This window comes from Panthera pardus, unplaced genomic scaffold, assembly GCF_024362965.1.
Source record: "Panthera pardus isolate Hobbes unplaced genomic scaffold, ASM2436296v1 HiC_scaffold_22, whole genome shotgun sequence".
Classification (NCBI taxonomy): Eukaryota; Metazoa; Chordata; class Mammalia; order Carnivora; family Felidae; genus Panthera; species Panthera pardus.
In genome coordinates this window covers 59,852,946-59,880,700 of record NW_026526788.1, presented here as the reverse complement: position 1 = coordinate 59,880,700, position 27,755 = coordinate 59,852,946, and the positions used below count along the sequence as shown (strand labels likewise).

The window sequence follows — 27,755 nt, the reverse complement described above, 5'->3', positions numbered from 1 at the left end:
TCATTCAGCATTAGGTCAGCTCCATGAAATGTAAAGCCATTGCACCAACCCTGAGCAATACAGCAGCAATCTCTTCAAATCTATAATCCTGGAAATAATCCTCCTACCTCCCGAGTCACAGTTCACACCTGAACTCTCCCTGTGGGAGAACTAGAAAACCCTCCCAAGTGTCTGTCATGATATTCAAAAATCAATGCCCAGGACTGCCAAGTTAATTCCAAGTTTTATCACATTAGCAGACATCAATCCCTTTACCCACTACCCTTTGACTACTTCCCATTAATAAACCTTCTGAAGGGTAAGGACCCACTTTCTCAGGGGACCCATGTCTCCTTTGCTTTTCTCAAAATAGGCACTCTGCTAATAGATATAACTCCCACAACTAACTCCCTCTTTCCCAGATGTCTGTCCACATGCATGTGTTTTTCTGAGTACCTCTTGTGTACCAAGCATTGTGCTCAAGCTAAAATGGTACATGTACACAGAAGCTTCTGTTTAGAGATCCTTCATTTGGAACAACTGCAAACTTCCTCCAGGTTCTTGATGGTAAAATCCCTTCCTTGAGACTGCAGCATCAGCATCCCTTTGTTTGAAATGCAGAATCTCAGGCTCCACCCCAGAAGTCAGAATCTACATTCTGAAGAGATCCCTTTTAAAGTTTGAGAAACACTGCCCTAGAAGACTGATTTCACAGACAACACAACCTAAGGATACAAGTATCAAGTCCAATAGGATTTTGCATCAAACCAAAGAGGGGTCCTAGGAACTAAATGGAGGTAAGCCTGTCCCTGATTGTATTCAGATTGGAAAAGTGAGTATGTCTGGCACTAGCACCATTGAAAGAAGCACAACAGCACTTGGAAATTGTTTGTAGTTCGTGTTTATTGGTCTGTATAGTGCCTTAGAACTTCCAAACACAGGGGAACCCCTCAGCCCCATCTTAACATAGGAATGAGTTAACTTGTTTCAATGCCTGTTATAAAAAAACAAATAACCCTTCAAAAATCTGATTTAACACATTTTTTATTTTACTTTTTTCCATTTCTTTATAAAACAGTCATCTCACTAGCAGCTCTCTCCCCTAAATTGGGGGAGGGGAGGGTGGAGGAGGTTGGACACCTCCAAAGAAGGAGGGAAGGGGGAGAAGGGCCCAGGGTTACCTCCTGAGGTTCTTCTGGGCCTGTTTCAACAATGTGTCAAAGTCAAGAGAATCAAATTTGCTCTTTACAGGAGCAGGGTCAAAGTCTTCCCGGTTGGAGTCTATAAAAATAGAGACAGACATCAAGGTCTCTGACAATACTTCCCAATCACAGGGTCCTCAAATGGCCAGCCTCCTCCCACCCCAATAATGGATGGAATAACACCAATCACCCTGGTTTTAAGTAAATAAGACTAAAGAGCCCCCATTTCTCCTCTCATCCCACCCCCTTTGTGTTCTTTGTGTGTCACATAGTGACAAGTCTACCTAGCTCCACTCTCAAAAGGTTGGAAACCCTTCTGGGGACAATATGAAGTATACCAAAGCCTCGGGGTCTCCTCCACTCACCAAGATCAGAATAGCTTCTCTTGCAGAACTGCCTGCGGCCCCCAAAGCAGAGATCAAAGGGCTGCTCATCTGCCTGCCTTAGCTTGTGGCCACTCTCGATGGCTGCAAATGCCTCTTCAGCATAGCGGTAAGTGACGAAGCCGTAGTTGTCACTGGTGAGGAAGGTGAGGCAGAGGCTGGAATGGCTATTTCGGCACTTGCCAAGGAGAAGAGATACTTCCCAGGGTAGAGAGAGACTCGGGTAGTTCTTCTTCCCCAAATGGCCAACCCTCTGACTAGGAGTGAAGGTGTCATCCTACATTGCCTAACACACCAGAGGAAGGAAGGGGGAAAGACAAAGCAGCACCCAGGTAGACAAATGGGGTGGAAAGGACATTCTGACCTAAAGGTCCAACCTTACCCTTGGACACGGAAGTGGATAGTGCACTCCTCAATCTCTCCAAAAACAGAGAACCTCTGTTTCAATTCTGACCGAGTCATGCGGCCAGGTATCTTCCCAATGAAGACCACTCTTCTCTCCTCCTATGTTGAGACAAGGAAAATTGACACACCATGAGCCAAGGCCACTGCTGCAGAAGGCTCTCCAAGCTCATGGCTCAGGGGCAAGCCCCATCCTCCCAGGACCTATTCCTCTACTCACTATTGCACGCTCCTTCTGCAGCACTCTCTGCCTTTGGTAATGGTCATGTGAACGATAAGAGCTGTACCTGACATGAAAAGAAGGTGCCATCAGCCCCCCAGACATTAGACAACTCAAGTCTCAGAACTCTCAAATTTGGGATTTGCATCCCAGATACCCAGACTCCCTGATCACACACTCACCTCCGCCTCCTGTCACTTCTCCGGCGGGGGGATGGGGAGCGGGACCGGCTTCGGGAACTGGATGACGAAGATGAGGAAGATGAGGAAGATGAGGAGGAGGACGAGGAAGAGCATCTTCGGGAACGTCCAGAAGAACTGCAACTGGATCTAGAGAATAAAGAGGCATGCAGGAATGCTGGGAGTGGTGCAAATATATTCTGCTTACCTCACCTTGGCCCCAACCTTGCCTCCCTGTCCGGAAGCTCAGGACCAAAGGAAAAGCAGAGGAAAAGAGATCTAGAAGAACTCCACAGATGACCAAACTGAGCCCTCGTGAATTTTAGGCGTATTTGGAATGTTTTAGAGTGTTCTCACATAGATCATAGTTATTTTCAACTATGCAATTAACAACAAAAACGTTTAACAAGTCAAAGAAAAATAAATGGAGACTTGGGAATAAAGGGCTGGGCCCTAGGTCTAGCTGGGGATGCCAGGCCTGGGTCTCTGGGTTCCTGCTCCCCTAACATGTCTCATAGCAGTACTGTGACCAGGATGTAAAAAGGAGGTGACTTGCTAGACATGGAGTAGAGGTCATTTCTTAAGAGGTCATTCTGGCTCAGGGGCACCTGGGTGGCTCAGACGGTTAAGCGTCCCACTTCAGCCAGGTCATGATCTCACGGTTAGTGAGGCTGAGCGCCACATTGGGCTCTGTGCTGACAGCTCAGAGCGTGGAACCTGCTTTGGATTCTGTGTCTCCCTCTCTCTGCCCCTCCCCCACTCGTGCTCTGTCTTGCTCTCAGAAAATGAATAAACATTAAAAAATTTTTTTTTAAAAAGAGATTATTCTGGTTTAAAAACAAAAAATTATTCATGGATTAAGTAGGAAAATCTTGGTCTTTAACTGAGAAAAAGGCATTGCCAGAAAACGTATGAGGCCACAGTGACAACCAAAGGAACTGCCCAGACTCTTTCCTGGACAGATGATTAGAAGAACTGCCATTAACAAGCTACTTATCCCACCTTCCAACATCCCACAAGAAAAGAGCAGAAGTGAGGACTGATAAAGTATGTAAAGGATCAAACACGGGCGAGACGCAAGCCTAATGGTCTCCCCAAGGCAGGGGTCAAGGAAGCAGCAGACCTCGGTGATCCCCAAACTCAAACAGGGTATAGAAGCTATCTTCTCACAGCTTGCCTCCTTCAATAATCCAGGAAAGGGGAAGAAGACAAAAGCCAAGGACAGAAGTAGAAGCCTTAATGCCTGAAAGCATCAAGCTCAATGTGCAAAAGCTTTCTAAGTAAACCAAAGGAGAGCCCATGGACTTCCTAAATGAAGAGGACCTAACAGGCCATCAGAGCTCACCTTCGCCACCTCTTGTGTGGGGGGGAGAGGGACCGGGACCGGGACCGGGATGAGGAAGACGACGATGAGGATGAGGAGGAAGATGCTTCGCTGGTCCGGTTGGACCCAGAGCTGATAGAACGGCTGCTGCGGCCACGGCAGCCCTGCCAACCCCGGCTTGGGGGGCTGGCCGACCTGCAGGCTTTTCGGTAACAGCGCACCGACCGCTGCTTGGCTGAGGGCTCAGGGGGAGTCCTAGTGTTCATGTCATTCCGGCAAGGTGAGGCCTCAGGGGAGAGCAAGGCGGATGGGGCAAGGCAAGTTGCTGGGGCATCTGCCTGCTCACTGCTAGTCCTGTGATCAAGTGGCTCCTGGGAGGCAGCTGTGCGTGGGGGCAGGGGGGCGGCCAGGCCCAGGGACAAGACGGGTTTGATGGTGATGTCCTGATGGCGTTTGACGTTCCATCGGGAGCCCACCTCTGGAATGACTAAGGCAGGCGTCTTTTTGGGGGGAGTCCTGCTCCGGACACAATAGTCATGGTCCCCAGAGCCCACATGGACTGGACTAGGGCCATGGACCCCTTCTTGGAGGCAGGCTGCAGCTGGATGTTTGGCCTCTGTAACTCCTTCAGGCTTCAGGGTTCCCTCCTGGGCGGTGGACTTAGGAGATTTGGCTTTGGCCAGCAGTGAAACAGCAGCCAGGGGCTTCCATAATTGGTGGGGAGGGGTGGCTGGTGGGGTGAGCCCTGTGAGGGGAGGGAGGATGGAGATAGCAGGATGAGATCCGATTCTACACTTCCAGGGGCTCCAGAGACCCCCACCTCATGTCACAAAGTACACCAAAGGTCAACAGCCCAACTTCTCCCACTATTGCAACTATTCCTTCCCCCAAGTTCCCCATCTTGGGGACCGAGCAATATAAACCCAGACAGCTAGTGTCCTCCTGAACCCCTCAGCCTCTCACTGCCCAAACCTAGTTAGTGACCAGCTCCTATATGGTCTACCTCTCCATTCTTAGACCCAGCCCTCCCCCTACACTGCCTGGGCTGCATCTGCCTGGACTCCTGTAATCACCTTCCAATGATCTCCTGCCTGGGGCTTCATGCCCATCCACCTGTTTTCTACATTCCTGCTACAGGGAACGGCCCCGTAACCAATTGCTTCTTCAATGCAAAGATAAAGTCCAAACAGCTTAACACGGCATTCAAAGTTCCCTTCATCTGACTTCCTACTTAACACTTCAGCTTTATCTCTTGCTTTAGTTCTGCCCACCACCCTCATCAGCCACTACACTCCAGTCAAACCAAACAACTCATAATTCCCCAAAACGTAACAGGCTGGTTTCATTTCTTCAGTTCTCCAGCAGCTCCATCTCCCTAGAATGCCCCATCCCCTAAATCTAATTGGTATTAGTCATCTTCTCAAACCTCTGCCTCAGGGATAACACCAACTGTACATGACCCTCCCCTGACCGACCCATTTCAGATCCCACTATAAACCACAAAGGCTCCTTTAACATACGATCTCTGATACTCAACATGCTCGTTTATACATCTGCTCCCTGGACTGTGAGAATCTCAAGGATGAGGATCAGATCTCTGTATTCCCAACAACTACACACACCCAGTGCAGGGCAGACTCTACAAACATTCGCTGCATAAACTAATCAAAGGCAGAATTCCCCACCCTGAACCCACCTGCCACGTTGGCCAGTTCTGGGGCTTGTAACCGGTCTAGGGGCCTCTTCTCCTGGGGAGTGTCAACGTTGCTGGCGGGGGAAAAGGGAAAGCCTGGTTCATTGCCTCCTCAACATCTTGTATATGTTTTCCTCATAAAGCAACGGGAGAGGGGTGTGTGCAGAGAAGAATAGGATACACAAACTGCCCCTATCACTCTCCTCCAGCACAAATGCGATCTTACTGACTGAATGTAGTTTGGGTCTCAGCTCAGCTCTGTCCAATTCTAGGAGGCAGGCTGGCTATGACCTTAAATACCCCCCACCTCCTTTAAGCCAGGAGACTTGCCTGCCTAGCTCAAACCAACCCAAAATCAACATGGATGGGAATATGCTTGGCAGCACAGGATAGGGTACCATGAACATGAAAAATGAAAAAAGGCCTCTCAGTGCTGGAAGACTGAGGAACAAGGAGGTCCAGGGTACTTCGTCCAAGGAGTCAGGAGAGCCCTAGCCACCAACACCTTACCCCACTTGATCTTTTATCATCACCAGTGTTGAGCAAGCTTAACACTTGATAAAAGGAAGGAAAGAAATCCCCAAAGGCACAATTTGCCAGAAGACAAAAGGCAACTCCAGGACATTTGGAATCCCAGACTGGAATCAGCCAGAGGATGGTACACACCCTCCTACCTACCACCCAAGACAGTGCCCACTAGTGATGAGCTGAGGAGGGGAGGGGGAAACAGGGAAAGACTCTAAAGCTGACTAAAAGCCCTGTAACAGAGGCATCCAGTTGACGGTCCTGAAGCACCGGCCGGCTGCTGACCAACAGCTGTAGGGTAACTCGCTCATATGTCTCCATACTCACCCTGAGTTTCCTACAGCCAAGCTGTCAGCAGGAGCCGGGGGAGGGCACTCCTTTTTGGCTGCAAAGAAACCAAATTAGTTAAAAGGCCAACCAGATGTTCCAGATTGAGGAGGCACAGAAGGGCTGGCTTTGAGACCCAAAGAAGAAAAATCCACTTTGTGTACATGTATCACTGGACTCTCCCCAGAGAGATCCATTCTCTTCTAGTAGGTACCCAGGTACTATTTTTAATCATGTTTCTGCTCAGAAATATCTGTTAACTTCCCAGTGAGTCTGAGATAGAGTCCAAACTTCTAAGACTAGCGTTCAAGGTTCTATATGACCTGACTTTCCAGTCTTGGTCTATTCTGGTTCTACACTTACACCATATTACATTTTTCCTTGTATTGTAGATAACTTGTTACTAACTCAGGGACATTTATGTAATTTTCCTCCCCTATTAGACCATAAGCTCCTTACGAACAGGACATAGTATCCTCCAGAGCACCTAGATCCTTGCTTTGTACTGAGTAAGCTCAGCTATCCACTGTCTTCCAAACATACAATCCTCCTTATACTTCTGCCTTTATTCACTACACATGCATCCTGTATTTCAGAGCCCAGCCTAACAGCCAGTTTTCTAGAAAAATGTCCCCAACCAACCCAACCCACTGGGACCTCCACATCCAACTACTCTTTATAATTCTTGCCATGCTTACTGCCACCTGTCCCTGGCTTAGACTGTATTGTCCATGAACCTTGTCTTCCCCTTGCAATCAGATTGAAACTACTTCTCTGGGACTGAGACCGCCCCTCCACCGTTCCCTTCCTTCCACCTAAGCAACTACAGGGCTGGGCCCAAATAAAGCATCAATAAAAAGCGATTACAGCATAGCTACCTAGGTGCCCTCACCTTCAGATTTCTCAAACTGCTCCAGCAGACTGGACAGGTCCGATGCCTCAATTCCTGTGGAAGTACACAACACAGGATTGGAATCCAGCCCCTATCGACTGAGTGCCCAGGTCCTGGAATTCCCAAGTCATCTCCCAAATCAATTCCCTTGATGCTGTCCCTAACCACTGTACTAAGCAAACCAAGGCAGCAACACAAAGCAGAAGAAATCAAACAAACCCAGAGCTCGCTCTCTCAAGAACCCTCCAAAAAAACAAAGAACCCTCCAAACAAATCTGACAAAGACCAGTCCCTATGAGAGTGGTTTATCGTGTTCTATGGAGGACACTCCCCATCCAACCCCCATGCCTTTCACATCAACTAAACCTTGTGGCACTTACCAATCTCACTGATGAAAGCCTGTACCACGTCCTCAGGGCCTTGAGTCCGTGGGGTAGGCAGGAAGGAGAGTTTCCTTAGACGGGCTGGGTGGACAGCAGGCACCTTAGTTACAGTGCTCTGCTTTGGTGTGGGTGTAGGAGCAACCTTGGTAACAGGAGAGGGGGGCTTCTCCCTGGGCCTTGTCTCCTGGATCTCAGGCTTTAGCCTCTCTGATGCAGGCTCCTCAACATCCACACTCTCAGCAGACAAACACGGTGGAGCCTTAATCTGGGGGCTTTGCATTGGGGAGGACACCTTATGTTTCAGATGAGGAGACACAGGCACTGACTTGACTTCCACCTTGGTGGGCTCCACCTTGGTGGGCTCTATCTGCAAAGCTCCCTGGCCAGTTGACCCAAGACTGAGAGGAGGAGCCATTGGCACAGAAAGTACACTTTCAGGAGGGCCAGCTGGGATGCCACTGGGCTCCACCTTGGATGGGGGAGCAGCTCTCCCAACAGATGCCAGAGGCAAAGGAGGTGGTGGCATAGAAGGCCAGAATGGAGGGTGTTGCAGCCCTGGGCCCCATCCCAAGGGCCCATAGGCACAGCTGGAGCTGTAAGGTGGGACTGGGGCTGGAGGGGGTACCCAAGGCACATTGCAAGTGGGGGGCACAGCATAGGTGCCAGGAGTACCAGATACTAGGGGCACTGTTGGTGGCGGGGGGAGGCATGGATAGCCAGAAGGGGACACAGGGGGATAACAAGGCCAGGGTGGCACAGGAGCATAATGAGTATAGGGATCAGGTGGCACCGGTCCCATAGACATTGGAAGACTGGGAGGCTGCAAGGGAGGTGGGGGCAGACTGGGGATCCCTTGCCCACCTGTAGGAAGGGGCATCATGGGAGTCATGCCTAGCCCACCTGGGGGAAAAGGCAAAGCAGTGGGCATTGTGGAGGGCATGGACTGCACAGTAGGAGGTGGAGGTCTTGCTGGTAGTGGTATCTCTTGGGATGGCACCTGTTCAGTGGGAGTTGAGGCCACAGGTTTGCTTGCAGGTGGCTCAGGACTAGGAGAAGCAGGGCTGGGACCCATAGGCACAAAGCAAGCCTCAGGAGGAACCTCAGGGCTTCTCTGCAGAGTTGTCTTCTTGGCTGGGGCTGGTGGGATGACAAGACAAGGGATGTCTGCCAGCCCTGTGGGGGTCTCTGGGAGACTAGGCCACTTCCCAGCTGGGGGCTGGGGACTCCTCTCTTCTGCATCTGCTTGGCGCTGCTGCCTTCGTCGCCGGTACTCTGATAGGCTAAGAGGCCGAGGTCTGGCTTCCTGGGTTGTGGCACTGGTACTACTTTCTACCTTCAAAGGACCCACAACCTCCCGGACTTCGGGGATGATGGCCTTTAGGGGGTCCAAGGACTCTGACTCCAGAAGTAACTGGGGAGCTGGACTCCCCTGGACTGAAGACACTGCACCACGTCTGGGATCAGATGGCCTAGATTTAACTAGCACAGGATCAACTGGAGCCAGGTCACTGGGAACAGAGTCAACTGGTGCTGAGTCGGCTGGGACAGGGTCACCTGGTGGCAAGTCATCTGAGATGGGAACAACCACTGTAGGGTCAATTTCTGCTGAGTCAGCCAGGACTGGGTCAGCTGGGAGAGGGTCAACCAGCTCTGAGTTGGCTGAAGCAAAGTCAACCAATGCAGGATCAACAGGTACAGGGTCAGCTTGAACAGGGTTAACTGCAGTGGGATCAGTTTCAACAGACTCAAGTGGCATGGGGTCGGATGGAGCAGAATCAACCAGTGAGAGATGAGTTGGAACAGGGTTAGCATGGATGCTGTCTACCAGGTTGGAATAAAGGTCTAGAGGATCTTCTTTAGCAGCACTAGCTTGTCCAGCACTACTCTCCAAGTTCCCAGAGCTAGGTTTCTCCAAGGCAGCTGCCCAGGCCCGAGCCCAAGCCCGGGGCTTCCCTCTACTACGGGGAGGTGCGACCTCTCTTTTAAGTTCCTCCTGAGGCAAATTTCCTGCCTGTGAGGTTATCTCTGTAGCCACAGTAGATTGCCCACGAGAAGATGACCTCAGCCTCCTGGCATAGCCTTCTGTACAGGCTGCTGGCTGCTCTTTGCTCTTCTTCCTCCTGCCCTTTCGAGCTTTCTGGGAACTCAGCATTGTGTTGGCTGGTGGGTTCTGAGACTCCTTGGGCATCATTGGTTCCATGACCTCCTTGGGCTCTAACAAGCAGACTGACTCCAGGTTTTCCTCTGACAACCCCTCTTTCTGAGGGCAGAGGTTCTCCTTGGGCACAGCAGCCTCTGTCTCTGACTCTAGTGTAGGCATGAGTAGCTTCAAAGCTGGACTGGCCTCTAGTGAGTCATCCAGAAGCACAGGCTGGGGTCCAGTAGGAATCTTCCGTACCACAACTGGGATCTCCAGGTCATTGCCAGCTGTGGCTGCCTGGCCCACAATCTCTAGCACCACACAATCCTCAGGCAGTGTCAAATCATCTGGCTGCTCCTGAAGCTCATCCTCGAGTGATGTCAGGTGGGTGAGGTTGGGCAAGCAGTATGGATGCATGGCCCGCACCAACTCACTCAAGGAGGAGATGCTCTCGTCGCCAGCTGCCTGCACTGCCATCTCTGCTGCTGCTGTTTTATCTTCCTCCTCCGGGCAGGCCAGGTGCATAGGGAAGTCTGGAATACTGCTCACGGAGTTGTCGAGCTCCCCAGCAAGCATCTGGCCACTAAAGCTGGCCACCTCCTCCTCTTCTTCCCCATCGCTACGCTGCTGGGGAGGAGGGGATTGACCCCAGCGGGCTCTTGATCTTGAGGGTCTCCAGCTAGGAAGCTTAGGGAAGGAAGTCTCTAAGAAGGAGGGTGGGGAGAAGTCCCAAGGGGGATCTGAGAGGGACATCTCAACCTGCAGAAGAGAAAAGAAGCTACAGATATTTTCGCCAAGGATATATTTTTCCAGGCCTGTCCCCACATACTTCTCCCTCCTGGGAGTCTCCGAGGCTCCCTAGGTCAGGCTTACCCCACTCACTCTATTACTGCCTGTGCTGGGCCCCAGTGGGTCAACTGGGGTGATGAGGTCACGTTCTGGAGGTGTCCGGGAGAGGGTGAGCAGCTTGTGCAGCTGACAGGGAGAAAAAGACCTGAGATGAGTTTGTGCTTCACAACTATATAAGTAGGCCCACAGTCATGGTTCTAACATTTGCACCAACCACATACCCTCTTCCCCTGGTCCCACACTCACAGAGGAGCCCTCCCGAGGTGACACAAGCAGTTCTGAGTCAGGAATGCTGTCAAACGGAGACAGGTTCTCGGAATCTGCATTGTCCAAGATCTCTGTCAGAGCTGTGAGCAGTGACACTTCATTCTGGTCCTCCAGAGATAACCTGCTCTGCTCCAGAAAGACAAAAGAAAGGTCCTACCATTATTCCTAATGGTCTACTGGCCACTCAGACTGACTGCAAGCCAAGAGAATCAGCCTCTCAGGCTCAGTTCAGCTCAATATGCTAGACTGCCAGGAAGCATGGGCTCTAATCTCATTCATTACCATCTCCCACCCCTCTAATGCCAACAGAGGCCTGTCAGAATTGATACTTAGGCTTATGTTTCACATACTCCTTCCACCCCTAGATGTGGGATGCTCAGCAGACAACCCTCGGCTAGGCTGGAATTGAACTCAAAACACAGATGGGAACCCCCCTGGACATGTAAGTTGGGGGCCCATGCAGGACTACAGTCCAAGCCTGCCAGGGCATGTTCACATGGGACATAATCTGGCAGCTTGTAGCCCAATTCTCCTGGAGAAATAAGAAACACACTTCAAGGACTCAGTTTAGGTATCCAGGAGCCAAGATCCTGGGAAAGCAGAGCCACCGGGCCATAGCCTCCAATGCAAAGCTCCTACCTGAAGACCTCCAAACCCAGTCCCAGCTCACCTCCCCAAGGCTCCCAAAATCTTCAATGAGGGAGATGAGGGAGGCATCCATGTAGCTCTGCATGGTCCCCAGCAGTGTCTCATCCTGCAGTATCAGCTCCTCCATCTCCAGGTCCTTGTCCCTCAGACAGGGGCCAAGCCGAGACAGACTGACAAAACCAGAATCGTCCCCTTCCTCATGCAGCAGCACCTGAGGCAAACAGGACAGTCAGAAGGGTGTAAAGTCTGCAGAGCACGGGGCACCTAGGGCAGCTGAATGATATGCTCTGTAAACCAGGTGCCCAAGCTTCCACCAATGGCCCCAGACTCAGCAGGAGCCCCACCAGAGCCAAACCTCTGGACTTGCTGGGCAGAGAGAAGTACAACCTACGAAACAAAGCCCCAGTCAGGATGGCAGTGTCCATGGATCTCCTGGGCAAAAAAAAAAAAAAAAAAAAAGTTTGGACTCCATCCAGAAACAGTTGGAGCCACAGAAGATCACTAAACCAGGGAGTAAAAACATCAGAAAGAACAAGATTTTTCAGAAGAGTCAAACAGTCTGAGGGGTACACCGAAAGAGTGGTGGTCAGCAAACAGGCAATTTCAGCTCCAACCACCTTCCCTCTCCCAAATCCTGCCTAGGCCTCTCTTCTCTGCTTAGCTTAGAAACCCTACCTTCTTCAAGATAACTCAGGCTTCCCCAATCCATGCTGATCTCTCCTCACACCCCTGAATTCATTCAGGTTTCTGTACCAGTGGCAATCACATCTTGTCCCCTCTCCACCCCATGATAGTCCTAGCATCATTACTAAAACTAAATTCTAAGTTCCTTTGGGGCAAAATAACCCTTTGTACGATACTAGCCTATATCCTTCTTTGATCTTGGAAGGGTTTAAACTGTTCTTATACTTCCTAATTATTCGTGATGCCTAGCACCGTGTCTTATACACAGCTGTGATTCACACTTAATTCACACTTTTATTTTGAAGGCCCTACAGTGTGCCACTGAACCTCTCAATGGTAGTCCCAAAGGAAAAGTCTCCTCCCTACTCCTACCATGTGAGAGCAAAAGAAGAGAAAGCTTGATTCCTTGAGTCAGTACATGGAAAAGCCGCACCCCACTACTTGCCTGGGAACCAGCAACATCTTCAGCCTTGTCAGGCAGGGAGCCACCCGCCCAGGCCTGTCAAGAGTGTGGGTGTGGGCAGAGCCAGAAGTAGCTGGAATGGGACTGGCAAGGCCAGAGGCCAAAGCCAGGGGTATCTCCACTATAGGAAACAGATGATGGAAAGACTGAATAGAAACAAATACAAGCCTCCCTCCCCCACTCAGCAAAGGGAAACTCTGCACCTCTTTCAAGAGAACGCAAAAAAAAAACAAACACAGGTGTGACTATACCCTCCAAACCCACCCCCCTAACCAAGCTGAGGAGTTCAAATGCCCAGAGAGGAAAGGCTAGATACACTTTAGGAGACCAAGTCCAGAGAGGAAGTGAAAGGTGGCAGGTTTTAGGCACTAACTCCTCCCAGACCTTCACAATCCTATAATTACAACCAGCAGCTGAATAGCACCTGGCTCAGCAAACACTCCTCCTGGGTGAGCAAGGAGACTGCATCTCAACTTGCCCTGCCACCTACCTGACCCAGCCACCAGGCCAAAATCTTTAAGACAATGCCCAGCTCTGGGAACCACTCACCACCTCCATCAGGCAGGTACTGGAGCCCTAGTCAGAGACACCCCTCTCTTCACCTGACAGCACCTATCCCTCAATCCTCACACAGCACAGCTCCCAGATACCAAGATCATCTAGCAGAGAAACCCATCTGGCTTTCTCACATCCAGTCTTGTCCCTACAGGGTTCAAAAACAACTACAAGTTATTAAGAATACACATCTGATCACTTTGAGACTCTTCCTAAACCCTTCCAATAGCAGCTTACTGCTCTTAGCATTAGGTTTAAACTCCTTAATATGTCTTACAGGGGTCCTGATCTTCCCTACTAGGCTCTTCTCCAGTATGTCCTCTCTTACTACTGTGCCTCTCTCTCTATGCATCAGCCATACAGGTTTCTGTTTCCTCAATAAGCCATATTGAAGCCTCCCACTTCAAGGCCTTTCCATACTATTTCCAATGATGAAAACTTCCCTCCCTCACCTCAACTTAATATCCCTTCCCAGACTTCACAATATAGATTACTACTGCTGGTTATATAATCCCAAATACGCTGCACTTTTCCTTTCGTGCCACTTATCATTTATTTATTGCCTGTCTATCACGATAAAACTGGACGATACTGGAGAACACGGACCATGTGTGGTTTTACCACAGCATCCCTTGTGTCTGAATACAGTATCTCAATAAATAGTTGGTTGACTGACTAGCTTTCACATGCCCATCTTTTGGGGGGAGGACGTAAGGGAAGAGATATACATAATCTCTCCATGAGACCATCTCCAACCACCAATAACCACCTAATTTGGATTACAGCTGGATCGTGGATCCTTCCTGCCTCTCCTCCAAAAGGTGGGCAGCTCCCAAACTACGTCCCCAGAATCTTGGGCCCGAACTGGTCTGCTGGAACTGATATTACCTGGTAGCCTGCGGCCCAATTCCCACCTAAAACCAAAACAAAAAAAACCCAAAAGCTTTCAAGGACTCAGCTTAACTGCTTAAGAGAGATAACCTTTCAGACTGAGTCCAGCCCACTGGCAACTTTTAAGAAGCCCTCTGCAGAGGAGTGTGATAACACTTTCTCAGTATGGAGAACTGAAGGCCAAGCCAATAGAATCTGACAGAAAGAAACCACCCTTGTCCAATAAATGTTCAACTAGTGGTGAATAGTTCTCAAATGGCCTCTTTTCCCCATCCCCAGCAAAATTCCAAAGAGCCTTAAATACAGACCACCTCAATTTTTTGTGTGTCAATAAAAGAAGCAGGCCTTAGCCGCGGCCTCAAAAGAGATGCTGGAGGAAAAAGTGGGGGAAGGAGAAAGGATTCTCTTTACCTTACTTAGGCTTATCCCATGTATATGTTGACACTCCCCATGCCCCTTGTATCAGGAATGAAGCAGGTCCGAAAGCAACCAAAACGCCAGTGTCCATGACTCACAACCCACCACAAGCCGGTCAGACAGAAGCCGCCACAAGCTTACTTCGCAGCCCTTCAACCTCAGCCTTTCTACACTGCCCAACACACTCTAACATCCACAGGGAACTGACTCCCCGCACATCTGGAGAGTCCTTCACCATCCCCTGTCGAGAGGCGCCGTGGACCAATGCACGAGAAAAAAAACTACTCCAAGGCTCTGCGCAAAGTTTACTCTAGCAGCCCCTACCTTCCTTCCCAGCCAGGGCCCCCCCCCCCCCCCCCCAACCAGCCCCGCCGGAGATGGCGGGACAGGCTGAGACACACCCAGTTCCCAGCAGTGCGGCTCCAACGCCGATACGAGATGCCGGGCAGCCTGGAGCGGGAGCCACGTGGACATCCCCTCCCCGCCCCCACGTGGACCCGAGGGCCACCCCCCCACCAGAAGCCCAACCCACGTGGGTGCCAGGGCCGCCTAGAGGGGGAGGGGAAGCCGACAAGTTCTCCCGGGAAAATTGCTCCCTCCCCCCCCAATCCCACGTGGCTCCGAAAAGGCATTGCGGCGCGGTGCTAGGGGCACCCCCACTCGGCATCCTTAGAGGAAGGTCTTAGCCCACGATTCCAAGTCCGAATCCCTGACCCCCCACCACGGGCCGTTTCCAACACCCGACTATGCCCCTCCAGCATTCCGGAGGAATGGCCATGGGGACCCCGCCTCTGCCTGCATCCCTCCAGCAAACAGCCCAGGTCCATTTAGCCCAACCTGTCTTCCGCAGCCACCCGCATAGCCTCCCGAGCGCTTCCTCCCTTTCCTGTGGCGTCCACGTGTCATCGCCCGGCACACGCTGCTTTGCTGCCAGCCGCGGGCCGCCAGCCAGCCTCTCACCTGCTCCCCACCACTCACAGCGCCCACAGTCCCATACGGCGCTTGGCTTCGACTCCCCCAACTGCTGCCGCGCACTCCACCCCCGGGGTCGGGTCCGGGGCCCCCACTTGGTGACGGCGCGACTCCGTCTCTCCGTCCCCGGCGCGCCGCCATCTTGGCCCCTGAACACTCAGCGCAGCTCTGGTCGCCGGCACCGCCTCGCCCAGCAGATTGTGGGAAAGGAACTACAATTCCCGGAAGACACTGCAAGACTGCGGATCCCAAAAGGCCTTGCGGCAAGACCCACTCGCACCTGGGAAGAGGGCCCTGGCCTCGCAAGGGAGCCTGGGAGTAGTAGTTGCTTTAAGGGGAGCCCAGCGGCACGTGCTACAGACATACTGTCATGCTTAATTTTGTGTTCCGCGGGGGGGAACCTAGTTGGGGAGCGCGAGGTAATAAGAGGAGAGTTACCATTTGCGCATCTCTTTATTGTCCTAATTTGTCCAACTGTCGGAACGCCCTCTTTATCTGACGTTCTATAATGCGGTACTTTCCTTTCCCCTTAGACCAAGTGGGCCTGTGTTTTGAAACAGCACCCTCTAGTGGGCACCCGCACTCCCGGAACTAACCTTCACCTAATCTGCGCCACTCCTGCTAGTTTAATCTTTTTTTTTTTTTTTTTTTTTTTAATTTCTGGTTTCATTAGGAAATGAAATAATTAACACACATCACTGTATAACTTTAAGGCATATAGCATGATTGTTTGATTTACAGGTACTGTGATTACCACCATACGTTCAGCTAACCCATCTCCGTATATAGATAAAATAAAAAAATTTTCCCCTTGTGATGAGATTTCCTTTTTAACAACTTTCCTATATACCATACAGCAGTGTTAGTTATGTAATGTTGCATATTACATACCTACTACTAATAACTGGAAGTTTGTAGAGTTTAATCTTAAAACACCGCGTTCGAGGGATCTCCTTAGGGCTTCTCAGAAACCCACACTGGCACCTCATTGCCAAATGTATTTCCCGTTGCTGCACTTTATCTTGCTGTCCTCCAAAGACAACTGGTGTTCTCCTACCTTTGTTTTCCTGTTTGGAATATTTGAACTTGGAAATATCTTTCATGCCCTCTTTTATCTAGGAAAGCTTTTTTGATCATTGCAATCAACCATGGTCCCTCTGTATATTTTCTACAGTCCATCACTATCACTGCTATTGATTCGTCATTTCAAAGATTTTTCTTACTGTTTTCTTTAAAAAAAAAAAAGTTTTCTACTCAAGTTTAAAAATAATTTCAAATAGTGCAAAACTATATATAAAATTATATTAAAAATTACACTTGGCAAATTCCAGTTCTGCTCCCCAGATTTGACCCTTGTTGCTTTTGGTGTGTATTCATCCACACTTTTTCTATGCATGTAAAAATATATATGGACACACACTGATCTTTTTTTGTTGTTGTTCAAAAATGTGACCCTTCTGGGGCACTAGGGTGGATCAGTCGGTTGTGTCTCACTTTGGCTCAGGTCATGATCTCAGGATTCCTGAGTTTGAGCCCCATGTCAGGCTCTGTGCTGACAGCTCAGAGCCTGGAGCCTGCTTCGGATTCTGTCTCCCTTTCTCTCTGCCCCTCTGCTGCTTGCACTCTTCTCTCTCTTTCTCTCTCTCAAAAATAAATAAACATTAAAAAAAAAGTGACATTTCTGGGAGCACCTGGGTAGCTTAGTCATTAAACATCTGACTTCGACTCAGGTCATGATCTCACGGTTCCTGAGTTCAAGCCCCACATGGGCCTCCCTGGGGACAGTGCAGAGCCTGCTGGAGATTCCCTCTCTTTCCCTCTCCCTCCCTGCCCTGCCCCTGATCATTCTCTCTCTCTCTCAAAAATAAATAAAAATAAACGTTAAAATCAGAATGCGAGCTGGTGCAGCCACTCTGGAAAACAGTATGGAGTTTCCTCAAAAAACTAAAAATAGAACTACCCTAGGACCCAGCAATTGCACTACTAGGCATTTATCCACAGGATACAGGTGTGCTGTTTCGAAGGGACACATGCACCCCCATGTTTACAGCAGCACTATCAACAATAGCCAAAGTATGGAAAGAGCCCAAATGTCCATTGATGGATACATGGATAAAGAAGATGTGGTATATATATGCAATGGAGTATTATTCGGCAATCAAAAAGAATGAAATCTTGCCATTTGCAACTACATGGATGGAACTGGAGGGTATTATACTAAGTGAAATTAGAGAAAGACAAAAATCATATTACTTCACTCATATGAGGGCTTTAAGAGACAAAACAGATGAACATAAGGGAAGGGAAACAAAAATAATACAAAAACAGGGAGGAGGACAAAACAGAAGAGACTCATAAATATGGGGAACAAACGGGGTTACTGGAGGGGTTGTGGGAGGGGGGATGGGCTAAATGGGTAAGGGGCATTAAGGAATCTACTCCTGAAATCATTGTTTCACTATATGCTAACTAATTTGGATGTAAATTTTTAAAAATAAAAAATAAAATTAAAAAAATAATAATAAACATTATTAAAAAAAAAAAATGTGACCATTCCAGGGGCACCTGGCTGGCTCAGTCAGTAGAGCATATGACCCTTGATCTCAGGGTTGAAAGTTTGAGCCCCACACTGGGTGTAGAGATTACTTAAAAATTAAAGAAAAAATCTTGGGGCACCTGGGTGGCCCAGTTGGTTAAGCCTCTAACTTTGACACAGGTCATGATCTCAGGGTTCGTGGGTTCAAGCTCTGTGTAAGGCTCTGTGCTGACGGCTCAAAGCCTGGAGCCTGCTTTAGATTCTGTGTCTCGCTCTCTCCCTCCCCCTCCCCTGTTCACACTCTCTCTCACTCTCTCTGTCTCTCAAAAGTAAATAAACATTAAAAACAATTTTTTAATTAAAGAATAAATCTTTACAAAAAATGTGACCATTCCATACATATGGTTCTACAACTTGCTTTTTTTCATATAACACTATAATAGTCTTTACTGAGATCTTACTTACTGATACTTTAGTAAGTATCCATTCTATTATATGACTATACTAATATTTAAGTTATTTCCAATTTTTTACTATTAAAAATTAATTTTTTTTGGGGGTGCCTGGGTGGCGCAGTCGGTTAAGCGTCCGACTTCAGCCAGGTCACGATCTCGCGGTCCGTGAGTTCGAGCCCCGCGTCAGGCTCTGGGCTGATGGCTCGGAGCCTGGAGCCTGTTTCCGATTCTGTGTCTCCCTCTCTCTCTGCCCCTCCCCCGTTCATGCTCTGTCTCTCTCTGTCCCAAAAATAAATAAAAAACGTTGAAAAAAAAAAAATTTAAAAATTAATTTTTTTTAATTTAAATCTTAGTAAATGTACAGTGCAATATTGGTTTCAGGAGTAGAATTCAGTGATTCATCACTTATATACAACACTCAGAGCTCGTTACAAGTGCCCTCCTTTGTACCCATCAACCATGTAGCCCATCTCCCACCCACCTCCCTCCATCAACCCATAGTTTGTTCTCCATCATTAAGAGTCTTTTGTGGTTTAGGGCACTGGGGTGGTTCAGTTGGTTAAGCATCCAACTCTTGGTTTGGGCTCAGGTCATGATCTCACAGTTCATGGGATCGAGCCCTGAGATGGGCTCTGCACTGACAAGGGTGGAACCTGCTTGGGATTCTCTCTCTCTCTCTCTGTCTCTCTCTGCCTCTCCCCACTCTCACTCTCTCTTCCCCTCTCAAAATAGACAAACATTAAAAAAAAATCTTTAAAAAAAAGAGTCTCTTGTGGTTTATTTCCCTCTCTTCCCTCACTTCCCAATGTTCATCTGTTTCTTAAATGCCACATACGAGTGAAGTCATATGGTATTTGCCTCTCTCTGACTGATTTATTTCGCTTAGTATAATACATTCTAGCTTCATCCGTGTCATTGCAAATGGCAACATTTAATTATTTTTAATAACTAATAATTATATATGTGTGTGTGTGTGTGTGTGTGACATCTTCTTTATCCATTCATCAGTCAATGGACTTTTGGAAAAACTGAATTACAGTGAACAGGTGTACCTGGGTGGCTCAGTCAGTTAAGCATCCGACTTCAGCTCAGGTCATGATCTCAAAGTTCGTGAGTTCGAGCCCCGCATTGGGCTCTCCACTGTCAGTGTGGAGCCCACTTCAGATCCTCTGTCCCACTCTCTCTCTGCCTCTCCCCTGCTTACGTGTGCTCTCTCTCTCTCTCACACACAAAAATAAATAATAAAACATTTTTTAAAAAGTTATAGTGAACATTCTGGTACATGTGTACATGTATCTTTGCACTTTTTTACACTCTTCCTATGGGATAGTTTCCTTGAAATAAGATTGCTGAATTAAAGAGGTATACATTTGCAATTTCAGTGGATAGTGCCAAACTGCCTTTTAGGAAGGCTGCATCAATATACATTCACACACACACACACACACACACACACACAATTCATGAGAGGAGAGGCCTCTGTTATAGGCTTTATTTTTTTTTAAGTTTATTTATTTATTTTGAGAGAGACAGAGAGAGAGAGAGAGAGAGAGAGATTGAACATGAGTAGGGAGGGGCAGAGAGAGAGAGAGGGGAAAGAAAGAGAATCCTAAGCAGGTCTAAGCTGTCAACACAGAGCCCATTGTGGGGCTTGAACTCATGAACCGTGAGATCATGGCCTGGGCCCAAACCAAGAGTCGGACACTTAACCCACTGAGCCACCCGAGTGCCCTTCCCATATAGGCTTTAAAAGCCATAAATTCATGGGGTGCCTGATTTTGGCTCAGGTCATGATCTCATGGTTTGTGAGTTTGAGCCCTACATGGGCTGTCTGCTGTAGGCACAGAGCTTACTTTGGATCCTCTGTCCCTCTTTTGCTCTGCCCCTCCCCCACAATCTCTCCCTCTCTCTCTCTCCCTCTTCCCTCCCTCAAAAATAAACATTTTTTAAAAGCCATAAACTCAGAAACTGAATCTTTTCACATTTTTTTCATAAAATAGTCAGATGAGGGCAACAATAAATTTTATTTGCAATAAATCTGGGAATAACTTGCCTATAAGAAATTATTAACAACCAATACAGGATGGTACAATTCTTCCCCTATGGAAGAAACATATTCTAAGAGATGCCCTGCACATACTGGCCATTTGGGCTCTAATTATGGTCATTACTTCGGTGATTGGGCTTTGGGAAGAAGATTAATGTTAAAGCAGAAAGTTGTGCCATTTTTGCTTTTTTACCATCTAATGAAACAATCTATTCTCATAAGTATGATGTCTGCATGGAATCTACTAAAAAAATAAGTATGTCTTTGGATCTCCAATGACACCTAGACAGGCGTGTCATGGTTGATTCCTTGGCAGGTACATTTCTAAGAGCCATAAAAAACCTCAGGGGGCACCTGGCTGGCTCAGTTGATAGGGCATACATAGGACCCTTGATCTTGGGGTTGTGTGCTCAATGAGCCCCATGCTGGAGGTATAGACAGTACTTCAAAAAATTTTGTTTATAAATTAAAAAAAAAAAAAAAAAGGAAAACCTCAGAAACATGAGCCATCAAACTCTGGGCACCTCCAATCATGTATCCTTACCTGACTCCATGCTCACTAAAGACTCACCTGGTTATAGAAACTGACTTGCCGTATCATTTTCTATGTTGAGAAAGCGTGTTGATCAAGTGAGACAAAATGTCCAGTTTGCATGACGTATTTTTCAGTGAGAATTAACAAATCAGCACTCCGGTTTATTTATTATTGAGTGCCTACTATGTGCCAGGCACTGTTTTAGGCACTGGAGATACAGCAAGACAAAACAGACCAAATAAACAAAAACAAAAACCCTCCCTAGTGGTGCTCAAATTCTACTGGGGAGATAATCTGCAAGTAAATAAAGAATCAAAATAATGTCGGCCATAAATGCTATCAGAAAATAAACAAGTTGGAGAGTGTAAACGGTAGTTGGAAACAATTTCATATGGTGTGAACAGGTAAGGCCTCCGAGGAGACGTCTGAAGTAAGACCAGAAGCACAGGGAGGACCTAGCAATTCAAAGAGTATATGTTGGGGCAGCTGGGTGGCTCAGTTAAGTGTCTAACTCTTAATTTTGGCTCAGATCATGATCTCACAGTTCTTGAGATCTAGCCCCACAATGGGCTCTGCGTTGAGCAAGGAGCCTACATGGGATTCTCTACACCCCCCCCCCGCCGCCCCTCCCCTGCTTGCACTCTCTCTGTCTCTCTCAAAATAAATACATAAACTTAGAAAAATAAATAAAAGCAAAGAGCAGCAAAAAGAACAGTCGGTGCATAGGTTCTGAAGTGGAAATCCATTTGTTGTGTTCAAAAGGAAGACTAGTTTAACTAAAGTATTCCAGAGAAGAATGAGAGTAGTACCTAGAAAGTGTTTCATGTGTATTTAATTTGTATGATTCAGTCTCCTGAAACTGATGTATCCTGATTCACTGCCTAAATTGGATCTCTAGGTCTGCAACATTGAAGACCAGACCTCGTATGATCAGAAACCCTCACATGGCTCCCAATAATCTCTACCTCTTATTATTCCCACTCTTATTAGCCCCACCCACAAATCGTAGCCGGCAGGGTTTATCTATGTGACCAATAACACAAAGCAGACATGATGATATATCACCGCTGAGATTAGGTTACAAAAAGACTGAGGCTTTCAAGCCAGGGGCTCTTGCCTGTCTCCCTCTCTTTCTCTTTCTCTCATCTCTTACTCTAGTAAAACTAACGTGCCATGTTGTGCCTATGGAGAGCCCACATGGCAAAAAATTAAAGCTTCCGTCCAACAGCCGTCGAAGAACTGAGGCCTGCCAACAACCATCGCAGTGAACTTGGAAGCAGATTCTCCAGCCCCAGTCAAACCTTGCAGACCTGGACAACAGCTTAACTTATCTTGTGAGAACCCCTAAGTCAAACACCAACTAAGCCACTTCTGTGTTCCTGACCTTCAGACACTGAGTGAAATAATAAAAGTCTATTGCCTTAAAATGTTAAACTTGAGGGTAACTTGTTACACAGCATTAGATAATTAATATACCTGGATTGCAGATATTCTGCTAGGGAGCCGCAACCCTTCAGGGACTATCTCTTTTAGCACTTAATTTTTAGTCCCCCAAACCCAGTTTTGAGGAATGGTTTACACTCTTTAGCTTGCTGTCACATATCACCTATCATCGAATCCTTGCAATATCCCCAGAAGAATTAGAAAAGCAAAGATTAGGGGCACTGAGGTGGCTCAGTTGGTTGAGTGTTGGACTTCAGCTCAGGTCACGACCTCACAGTTTGTGAGTTTGAGCCCCGCATCAGGCTCTGTGCTGACAGCTCAGAGCCTGGAGTCTGCATCAGATTCTGTGTGTGTGTGTCTCTCCCTGCCCCTTTCCTGCTTGTGCTCTGTCTCTCTCTCTCTCAAAAATAAATAAACATCGGGGCGCCTGGGTGGCTCAGTCGGTTAGGCGGCCGACTTCGGCTCAGGTCATGATCTCGAGGTCCGTGAGTTCGAGCCCCGCGTCGGGCTCTGTGCTGACAGCTCTGAGCCTGGAGCCTGTTTCGGATTCTGTGTCTCCCTCTCTCTCTGACCCTCCCCCATTCATGCTCTGTCACTCTCTGTCTCAAAAATAAATAAACGTTAAAAAATAAATAAATAAATAAATAAATAAACATTAAACAAAAAAATTTAAGAAAAGCAAAGATTACTATCTCCCTTCTACTGAGGAAGAAATTGAGACTAAGGAAGGGTTGATTCATTTTCATAGAGACACACAGTGAGCAAATTATTGTTTTCTTTGGCTCATTGGTCCCATCACTGTACTAAGCAGTTGCTTATGGAAAGAGAAATGAATGAATAAGTTTCATCCACTTGGTAGGAATGCTCTGAAGGCCAGGGGCCCTTTTAGGAAAAAAAAAACCAAAAACCAAAAAACAAACTATTCCCAAATACTGGCATGCATAAGAATCACCAGAGAAACTTCTTTAAAATACAGGCTCTCGTAGGGGCACCTGGGTGGTTAAGCACAGAGCCTGATGTAGGGCCCCAACTCAAGAACCTCAAGATCATCACCTGAGCCAAAATCGAGAGTTGGGTGCTTAACTGACTGAACCACCCAAGTGCCCTAAGATTTTACTTTTAAGTAGTCTCTACACCCAGATTGACCTTATAATCCCCAAATCAAGAGTTGTATTCTCTAATGACTGAGGCAGCTAGGCACCCCTTCCTGAGAGTTTTTTGCACACTTTAAGAAACTCCTTTGGCAGAGAATGAAGTGGTGGTTGTACATGGTGATGGTGATAATGATGGTAAATGGAGAACAGGGAAAGGAGTCATGTGTCGGGGCAGGGGAAGATAAATCCTGTCAAAATTCTTATAATCATTCAACAAAGTTATAGGACACATAGTAGGTTCTAGGTACTCTGTTAGATGCTAGGGCTATAGTCATCAATAAGATATATATCATCTACCATCTCAGTGGAAAAAGAAAATTCATCCTTGAAATAGAGTGATGCCAATAATATTTGTGGATGTTTCAGGGGTAAAGAAATGTGGGAGAAAATAGAGTAGGCCGAGGTCTGTTAGAAATAAGCCCGTCGACCCAATCAAAGAAGGGACACAGAGACTCAGAACACAGTGAAGGGGGGCTTTAATCAACATTCTTGCAAGAGCAGGTGTCTGATAGACAGGCACACTCAGGGCAGTTACAGCAGACAATTTATCTCCTGGCATGCAGGTCCTTTCCCTGGTTCCTCATTGGCTGAGTACTACAGAGGTTACAGCCTTACCCAGATGTCACCTATGCCCATGTAAGGCAAAAAGTAGTCTGACTGGAACAAATGTGCATTCCCTGAGGTCACACAGAGACTTTCAGTCCCTCCTCCTTTTGGAGCATGCTCATTGCAAAGCCCATGAAAATAAGCCAGGGAAATGGAGAGGGGAAGAAAAACCAGGCAGTGAAATGTTTAAGGGTTTGGGACTCCATCGTGGGGGGGAGGTGGGAGGTTTCGTACGTATTTCCAACAGGTGGTAAACCTATTAATTAGACAGCACAGTTTTTATTTGGTATTTCTGAAAATGAATCATCTCCTTTACTTCTCACAGGTCAAGGTCAGGAGAGGGAGTTGCGTGGGACAGGTTCTAGGAGCCAGAAGAAGCAGAAGCCCACCTCTCTCTGGGAACAAGCTTACCCAGTTGCTTCTGCTGCTTGTCTCTCTGTGGGGCTCCTCTCCCCCTTTCCTCACCTCACCTCTTCTCCTCAGTACCTCCTACTTCACTTCATCCCCTGTGCCTATAGTTCATTTTGCACTAATGACTGGTATTAAAAAACACTGGAATGCTACTGAATTGTTCACTTTAAAATGATTAATTTGTATCATGTAATTTCACCTCAAAAAAAAAAAAAAAGCTAGGTGCTCATATTCATCCATCCAAATCAGCTAAGCCTGCCATCCTCCAGGACATGTCGTTAAATTAAAGACCTTCCACAGCTATAACTTCTCTTCCTATTTTTGCCTTCACCACAGTTCCCAAAGTTGCTCCAAAGATGTTCTCTCCTTCCCCAGGTCTGGTCCATACTAGAAGACAGGAGGAAGAGCACTAGGTTGAGTACTTGTTGACTGTGTGACCTTGCACAAGATACTTAACCTACCTAAGCTTGGTTCCTCAAGGACTTAAACCATTTACTTTAATCACTCATTCAAAAGCACTGAGATGATATTTCCTTAAAGAAAACAGGGCCACTAGATCAGCTGGGATGGGAGTGGGAGGGGTTCCTTCCCAGGGGAGGTGAAGCTAGAAACTGAGGTTTAAAGGAGGCATTAATTAATTAGTAGGCAAAGAAGAGGGAGAAGAGTGTTTTACAGACAAGTTCAAATTTATAAACCTGAATTTCAGTTTTCTTGCTCGTTCAATGGAGGTAATAACATCTTCCTCCAAAGGTCGTTATGAAAAGTAAATGAGATCTCAGGTTTGTGAAAAACTTAGCACGGTGCCTGTTACACTGTATGCTCAACAAATGCTATTTTTGCTTCTTCCTTGACTTCCAACTTGCATTGTGTAATCTAGAAGGGAACCTCAGATTCAGAGGAGGCAAAGTCCCCTATAGGGTGGGTTGCAAGCCCCTTTGTCCACCCAAGTGATTGGTGATCACCTTGGAATCTGGTTAAGCTAGTTGTTTGGAATGAGTGGCCTCAGGGGTAAGTGGTCACAGGATTGGGGGAAGGCAACTTCATGGACAGTAGAGAATGAAAGGGGTCAACGCAGACAGCCCCTCTCCTCCACACTAGCTCTAATCCTTCAGCCAATCCAGACCACTATTGACACTCTTGAAATAACAGATAACCTCATAGAAAGTAGGAAGGGGCTAACATATATTGAGAACTGACTACACGGCTGGCATGAGGCTAGGTGACTGGGCATACATGTCTAGTGATTCTCACCAAGGTGCAGGTACCAATTACAGAGGTTAAAGCCAGAGCTCAGAGTAGGGAAGTCAGTTGTCTCAGGTCATTTGCTCTGTAATTCAAATCTAGGTATCCCAAATTCCAGGCATGGGTTCTGTTGCTTTTGGTTCCCCTTAATCCTTCTACTGCTGACCTCTGCCTGGGGGAATGTGAGGAGGAAGTGGACAGAGGCAGGGGATGCTGCCAAACAAAATACCTGTATAAGTATGGATGGCTTCAGTCAGGTCCCCCTGCAGCCCCTGAGGTAAGGGAATCCACAGCGTGGATGAGAATGCTGGAGTTAAGAGTGTGGCTGTGCTCACAGCTCCCTTGCCCCACCTTCTCCTAAGCATATGGAGGGGGTCTAAGCATCTCTGGGTAGGCTGTCTTTTCAATCCCCAGACTATGCATCTGTCCATCATTTCGTGCTCCCTCAGCAAAAGCAAAGATAGAAGGGGTCTCACACTTAAACCTTAAACCTTCACATCTTGACAGCTGGTCAAGCCAGCTGTGTAAACTTTGGGCAGGAGTGGGGGCCGTCAAGGCCCCCCCCCCCTCGCCAAGTAATGAAGAGGAAGGGGACCCCCTACCCAGTCTGGGCCAGATGCCCTAGAGAGGGGACACCAGCCCAGGTCCAGAGTGTCTACTCCTTGGAGCCAACCTTGAAACTTAAGCTGGCAGCTGGGGACCCCCCAGAAGGGAGAGGGGCCAGCTCTTCCAGACAGCTCTCTTCCCCTCCCTCTTCCCTGCTAATAGGTATTTCCTGTTTATGAGGCAGCTAAGGCTGGGCTTTTGGGAAGGGATGGTGATGGAGGCTCTCCCCGCCCCCCTCTCCTTCCTAGGGCTGGGCTGGGGAGTCCTTGAGGAGTGCCTGAAGGTTGGGAGGCTCCTCCCTGGGGAAGGAGTGTTCCTTACATTGACCATCCAGATCATCTTTCCTCCTACCCCCTACCAACCCCGCAGCCCCTACGGGTAGGGGGCACTGGAGGGGTCTGCTTCCTGTTGTCTCCAGTCTCGAGGCCCTCAAAGGAGAGAAGCTTGCAAGCGAGGGGGAGTTGGGGGAGGCCGAGACTGGATGGAGAAAGGGGGAAGGGAGGAGAGCGTTTTGACTGATGAGTCAGAGCCCGCAAGGGGGAAGGATGGCCTGCAGATTACCCCCTCCCCAGACCAACCTGACGGTCATTCCACTGCCCTCCTCCCCCCAGCAAAACGCAGATCTCAGCCCTAGGGCAGGGGAGGGCGGGGACCACACTTAATTAACCCTTTTGGTTCTAGTCTTAACTGGTTTAGCAGGCAAGGGAGGGGTGGTTAATTTAGGGAGGAGGTGAGTTGGGTTGCTACAGAAATTAGGATAGTGCTTTCCCCGCCCAGGCTGGGGTGGGGGGCACATGATAAAGGCCCTCCGGAATAAGACGGTAATCTCAGCAGAGAGCTTGGGCGGGGGTCGGCAGTCCCTTTTCCCTCCCAGAGCGTGGCCGGGGTGGAGGGAGAGCTACACCTCAGGCCCACCCTGGCTCCGCCTCCCCCAGTCCTAGCTCCCGCTCCGGCTCAGCTACGCTCCCAACTCGGAGGCACCGGGAGGACGGACACCGAGTGTGAGGCTTCGCCTCTCATTCCTCCCACCGCCCTCCCCCTCTGGGGTCTCTGCCTCCGTCTCCTTTTTTAAAAGCTGCGTCACATGCATGCCGTTCCCCGAACGCTCCCGGCCCCTTGCCGCCCGCCCGCCGCGCGGCGCACGCACGTCGTCGCTCGCTGCGCGCTCGCCCGGGTCACTTTGACACGGCTCTCCCCTCCCACTAGCAGGCAATTAGCATATTAATAAAGCCCAGCCCAGCCCGGCTGGGGCTGGAGAGCGGGCGCCTAGGAGAGCTAGTGCGCGAGCGAACGCGGGAGGGAGAGGGGGGCGAGCGGCGGCGGCG

The 27,755-nt window shown here is 48.4% G+C and overlaps 1 protein-coding gene across 4 annotated transcripts; it reads right to left on the bottom strand.

The window, feature by feature from the left end:
* Window positions 1–864: 864 nt before the first annotated feature.
* On the bottom strand, window positions 865–15,582 carry PPRC1 (PPARG related coactivator 1). Of its 4 annotated transcripts, none has more exons than XM_019459235.2 (14): window positions 15,384–15,580; window positions 11,436–11,624; window positions 10,745–10,891; window positions 10,523–10,624; window positions 7,507–10,408; window positions 7,127–7,180; window positions 6,235–6,292; window positions 5,386–5,456; window positions 3,711–4,434; window positions 2,369–2,515; window positions 2,187–2,253; window positions 1,947–2,068; window positions 1,547–1,698; window positions 865–1,260 (listed from the first exon to the last, which is right to left on the bottom strand). In XM_019459235.2, exons 1-14 carry the CDS (start codon window positions 15,534–15,536, stop codon window positions 1,157–1,159), a joined length of 4,992 nt encoding a protein of 1,663 aa, XP_019314780.2. In that variant the 5' UTR covers window positions 15,537–15,580; the 3' UTR covers window positions 865–1,156. The 4 variants fall into 4 exon arrangements, with proteins under 4 accessions (XP_019314780.2, XP_019314781.2, XP_019314782.2 ...); XM_019459236.2 differs by having other exon boundaries at window positions 10,532–10,624; XM_019459237.2 differs by having other exon boundaries at window positions 15,402–15,580.
* Between the last annotated feature and the right edge of the window lie 12,173 nt (window positions 15,583–27,755).